Source organism: Leopardus geoffroyi, chromosome A1, assembly GCF_018350155.1.
Source record: "Leopardus geoffroyi isolate Oge1 chromosome A1, O.geoffroyi_Oge1_pat1.0, whole genome shotgun sequence".
NCBI classification, from domain to species: Eukaryota; Metazoa; Chordata; class Mammalia; order Carnivora; family Felidae; genus Leopardus; species Leopardus geoffroyi.
Window position 1 is genome coordinate 19,689,939 of NC_059326.1, and position 6,119 is coordinate 19,696,057.

Here is a 6,119-nt window from a genome sequence, read left to right on the forward strand (position 1 = left end):
TGACTTAACACTCCAAATGACTTCATTCTTGCTCACTGACTATCTCAACCCATGGATTCCAGGTGGTCAAAGCAGGGGAACAAAACAAAGGGTCACGTGCCAGTTTTTAAATGCTTTGGCCCCAAACTGTCCCACAGCCCATTGGTTAGAAGTAGTCACACAGCATTGGCTACCCACCAGGGGGCTGGAAAGTGTGAGGGACATTCACTGAGCAATGTCTGTGCACAGCCAAGATGTGTGCTAGGACAGATCCAAAGCCTGGTCATTTGAGCCAGATTGGTCACTGAGGGCAATGGGCATTTCTTTTATATATATATATATATATATATATATATATATATATATATACATACACACACACACATATATGTATGTATATATATGTATATATATGTATATACATACATATATGTATGTATATATATGTATGTACATACATATATATGTATATATATGTATATACATACATATATATGTATATATATGTATATACATACATATATATACATATATATGTATGTACACATATATTAGTTTTTTTTCAAAAATTTTAAAAATGTTTATTTATTTTTTAGAGAGAGAGAGACAGAGCGTGAGCAGGGGAGGGGCAGAGAGAGAGGGAGACACAGAATCTGAAGTGGGCTCCAGGCTGTGAGCTGTCAGCACAGAGCCCGATGTGGGGCTCGAACCCACAAACTGCGAGATCATGACCTGAGCCGAAGTCGGACGCTTAACCGATTGAGCCACTCAGGCACCCCCTTTCGTATATTTTAAATAATATACCATACCACCACTAGTTAATAATAGGCCTAGAAGACAGAGGCTGGAGAAAAGTAGAGAAGGCATTGCTATGGGAATTAAAATTGCCACTAAGAAAGGGTACAGTCGGTTAATACCCAGACAAAGTGATATCTGGTCCCTGCTCTACCTGACGTCTGGGGGACAGCCACTTAGTCCCCTGAGCATCCTGAAGATCAGGTGGCCAGTGAGACTGGGCATGCTCCACAAGCAGGGGATTGGGTTACAGTTTCCATGAGGAGCATTTGGGCCTCTGCAGAAGTCTACTGCATCTTCCCAGCTGGCTTTATGCTTTTGAATGCACTTCTCTTCATCCTTTTTCATTCTCTCCCCTCTGTAGGGATGAAGTTTTTGGAGGACTGCCCCATACAGACCCTCATCCCTCTCTATTTGCTAGCGGGTGGGATCATTGGAGCCTTAAAGGTGAAGTCTATTTATCCACTGTTTAGTTTTTGCAGAAATTTAACTTACAGGCACGTGACACACAGCCTTTAATTGTCTGCTACTCACGGAGGAGCCAGAACAACTCCCCTCCCTAAGCACAGGGTTATGGAAGCAGTGGGGCAAGGTGGATCCTGAAGTCTGCTTGCAGAGACATGGGTTTTTCCTGATGAGGAGCATTCGCCCAGAGCTGGGCATCTTTGCAGTAGCCTGCCTCTTGCTGCCCTGAGAGCAATGTGCTAATTTGTGGCTTTGGTCTGACAACAGTTGAAGCAGAGGAGTGGCTGACTGCCAATTAATTCTACCTTTGAATTGAGCCTGCGTTATCTTGGCCTCTCTCTGCTTCTTTTTAGAAAGGTTCCTGTGGAGGGCAGTGGAGTTTGCATCTGGTTGAAATGTATTTGGTTTTAGCAGCTCTTATTTCTGTGTTTCTCCTAGCGCTCAACCGACCGGCAGAGAGACCACTAGCTGCAGTCATCAATCAGACGTTAAACTCTGATGTTTCAGGGGAGGAGGGGCTTCTCTGTGACTCTCAAGTTCGTGTCAGTGTAGGGAGCCGATCTGCTCCTGGGTTGTACTGACATCTGTTTTAACAGGAAAAGTGACAGAAGAAAAAAAACATCAAGGATTCTGGAGAGTCTACAGGTGTCAAAATCCCTGGCCCACAGAAATGTCCCACCTGTCCAAAGCACCTCAGATATAAGGTATCTTAGGTCCACATCCGTTCATCAGTGACCCTTCCCAACCGTCCAAGCCGCCCTCAAAGCTTTCTGTATCAAAAGCTAGAAAACACAAGCATCCGTTTTTCCAAAATGGTTGCATAGAGATGAAGCACAGAAGAAAACCATCAGGAGTGCCATATATAAAATTTCATTTGGACGCACTGTCTGATTTCTTTGCCAGCGTCTTTGTGGTGCTTGGGGCCTTCCGAAGATGCTGGCCAGTGGCATCAGTGAGGATATTGGTTAGGACATCAAAGGAGTGTCTTGCTGTTCTATGTAATCAGCAGTCACCAGCTCAAGTTATGGGAAGCAGGTCTGAACCTTTTGTGTCTGAGGTTATGTCACCATTAAATGCCCTCAACTCCTAACAGCAGGGCAGGGGCAGTGTTCTGGAATGTGCAATAACACGCGTTCCCCCCCCCCCCCCCCGGTGACAACATACCCACGGGATCAGCTGGGACTCTGGCTCCAAGTAAACCCAGAGGCTCTCTGCTCAGTGGGGCTTCTTATCCCCTGTGGCCCCATGGTATGAGGGGAAAAGCCCTAATGGACCGAGCGCCATAGAGATGTTCAAAACAAGGGCAACGTTTTCAGCAGTAATTACCTCTGCTCAGCCCTCCCTCACTTGGCTACCTCATCATCAGGCCGTGAAGTGAAACTTTCCTGTGGAGATGTTACCGTCCATGGGGTCTGTTCCTCTTAACAACGGCAAACTTTTCCTTTATGAAATCCGGCCCAGAACCCAAAGGTAATTTATTTTAATGAACAAACTAGGGCCCTGATAAACAGCACTGATTTTTTTTTTTCCCTGGCAATCTAGAACTGTTTGCAGCCAAATTAAATTTTTGTGCTCATCGTAGCGAGGTAATACACAGTGAGTCCGTAACGGTTAGAGAGCAACAGCAAACAGATTTAGAGAATCCCTAGATGGAGAAGTTTGCCGGTGATACCAACGCTCTGTCTTTAACCCTCTCGGAACACTGCGCCACAGTGCCCAGCATCCTTTCTAAAATGCAGCAATAGCACCACGGTATTGCATCTTGTTGACGAGAAAGCAGAGCATCAGTGAGTGGACATTTCCCAGGATCACCAAAAAGAACTGAGTCATGACCCACTGGAAGATCATGAAGTGAATTTAGTAAGGTTGTGACCATTAAACAAAATGGAATAGAGGGACCCCTGGGTGGCTCAGTCGGTTCAGCGTCTGACTCTTGCCTTCGGCTTAGGTCACGGTCTCACGGTTCGTGGGACCGAGCCCCACGTCGGACTCTGCGCTGACAGCGCAAAGCCTGCTTGGGATTCTCTCTCTCCCTCTCTGTGCCCCTCCCCCACCTGTGCTCGCACGCTCTCCCTCTGTAAATAAACATTAAAAAAATAGAATAGAAAATACTAGAGTGCCCAGTAAGCATGGTGTGATAAACACATACCCATGTGTTTGGGCATATGGGCCATATAATTTAATCCAAATCGGGACACTTTTGAGAGTACACAGGGGCTTTAATAATCATGCCAGGAAAACCCCGTAAACCAGGACTCTGAGCCAACAAGGACACACGGTCCCCCAATTACTAGGTTGTGATGTAAAATGTATTTGTTACTGAGGACCGTGTTAAAAAGTTTCAAGAACACTGATTTAGTGGCCATTAACCTACCTAATGCCCCACCTCATCCCCAATAGCCCACTGCTCAGTGATCATTTCTACCACCCAGTGAGTGCTTACTATGTGCCAGGTGAGGTGCTAAGGGCTTTGCCTCATTTTGAACCTAGTCCTCACGAAACCCCTTTGAGGCAGGTACTTGTATCAGAAAGGAGTTTTGAATACGAGGGACAAAAAACTGGGAGGAAAGGCCCCCATGGCATCCAGAACCTACCAGGCCTGTGACGTGGCCTGGAGGCAGCAGGAAAGTCTGCTGGGGTCCACCCTTTACGAGGCAGGGGGCCTGTTGTGCAGCCCTCTAGCATCAGGACCAGGTATTCGTGTTATAAAGTCGTGTGGTGGAAGGGTGCGGGGACAGTCGAAGGAAAGTCTGTACGCCTGGCTGCCAGGCATAACTGCATAGCACAGTGACTTGCCAGACACAGTGAGCCGGGGGTGAGAAGACAGGAGGACCACAGGGCAGGGCAAAGGCACCCCTGAGGCACGAGCCACGTGTTGTGACTGCGCAAAGTCGTGAGCAAGAGGGCAGGTGAACCAAACACAGCTGGACCCTGTCTCTTCTTTCTCATGGGGAAAGAATCACTAGAGGTACAACCAGCATGGTAGCTATTGATTGGTTACAGCAGATGAGGAGCAGGGAGGCTCCCGGGTTTCTAGCTTGGACAGTGTTACCCAAATGAGAGGCATATGGAAGGTAACGAGTTATGTCTTCAACATACTGAGCCGAGGGCCTGAGGGCACTCGGGGGAGCCTCACACGTGTCTGAGGTCTGGAGGAAAGTTCCGGAAGGGAGCCGCAGACTAGGGCGCCATCAGCCTATAGGTGGGTGAGGTCAGGGCCTGGGCCATATTTGTGAGGATCACCAAAGAGGGAAGCTACTGAAAGAGGCCGAGAGCCAGAATGGCTTGGTGGAAAGGAAGCCAGCTTTGGCTGAAGACAGACCTGGTGCCTGGATCTTCCACTTTTTGTACACATGACCTTGGCCGAAATTCTTAAACGTCCTGGTCCTTCAGCTCCTTTGTTTCTAAAGTGAGGAAAGTAATGTATGCTTCCATAGGGTTGTTTTAAATAAGACAACCTGCCTAAAAATAAAAGCACTTAGTATCTGTCTTAGCTCAGGCTGCTGTTGACAAGATGCCACAGACCAAGTTGCTTCCATAACAGACATTCAGTAGGGGGAGGGAGGAGGACACTTTCAGATGATGACCATATGCAGGTTTGCAGTCATGGGAGAACGGGGAGCAGGTCACTGGAGCCAGGAAGGCCAGGGATGACCTCAAGGATGATGAAACAAACCAGAGCAGCAGCGACACTCTGGGTGTGGACATATATTCCAGTCAACTAATCCCTTGTCCAAAGCAGCTCACACATCAAAATAGAAAATGCCACCAAGGATGCTGACTAAGGATTGATACCTTCATTCTTGCCAGTTCTAATTCTTCAAAATTAAATTTCACTCCTTGGCGGCATTTCCAACTCTAGTGTGTGGGCACTTTGTGTATTAAATCTCCCTCTCTCACTGTTTCTCTCCTAGCTTCTATTCCCTCTCCTCCACTTGCTTTGCTGCCTTGCCCTCTGACCCCCCCATCCCCCTCCCCCCCCCCCCCCCCCCCCCGCCACCTGCCAACCACAACCCAGGTGTCTCTCCTGCTGCATGACTCTACCAGGATGAGGCGGCTTGTGGCCAAGGCCGTGGTGATTGACGACCAACCAGGACGATGATGCATATCCCTGGAGGCAGACCGTGTGCAAGTATTATATCCACCTCAGCCTCAGCCTCTTCCTTTTCCTCTGGTTCCTTTCGGGGAATTACGGGGCCCTCTCCGTCTACCTGCCTGATTTTATTCCCCCTTTCCAGCAGCCTCAAGATTACTGTGACAAAACCCTGTACCCCTGTGCCGTAGGGAGTCCTCGTGCTCAGCCACACCATGCTGGTCCTGCTCATCCTGTGCAGTGGGCGTGTCTATGTGTGGTCCAGGTGGAGATTCGTTGTCGATGGAGACTGAGAATCACCCCCTCTGGCACACACAGGCACACATTCGCGCATGCGCAACTGCACACACTCACATGCACACACGCGCACGTATATGCAAACACGCACCCACGCACACTCTGCACGCTCATGCGCAATTGCAAGAGGAGGGCACACTGTAAAGCAATAAGACGTCCCTCCAGGCAGTGAAGAAACCACCAAAATGCACTGCGTGTTTATTCTAGGCAGACTAAAGGAGCGCTTGCCTCCCTGGGCCTGGGGGAAGCCCTGTGGTTCTTTCCAGAGTGGGACTTTTGTACTCATGAGTTCGCAGAGGCATCTTTTTATGTGAGGGGATGAGGCGAGGGAGGCAAAGACTGGGAGGCTCTTTCCAGCTACAGGCAGTTCCAATGACCGTCACAAGAGCAAGTTTTGCTGCTGTTACTGTTGCTACTGCTGTGTTGTCATCCAGCCGCGGGCAACCTGAAGTTGTAGAAAGGGGTATCTTTCCAACAAGACATATCTTAG

General features: G+C 48.5%; 1 protein-coding gene across 1 annotated transcript; it reads left to right on the top strand.

Moving 5' to 3' along the window:
- Positions 1 to 1,140: 1,140 nt before the first annotated feature.
- Positions 1,141 to 5,904, top strand: TMEM272 (transmembrane protein 272). The gene is given in 4 exon segments (XM_045475157.1): positions 1,141 to 1,221; positions 5,258 to 5,326; positions 5,328 to 5,522; positions 5,524 to 5,904. Coding segments are annotated over 4 exon segments (447 nt in total). The 3' UTR covers positions 5,626 to 5,904.
- Positions 5,905 to 6,119: the final 215 nt, after the last annotated feature.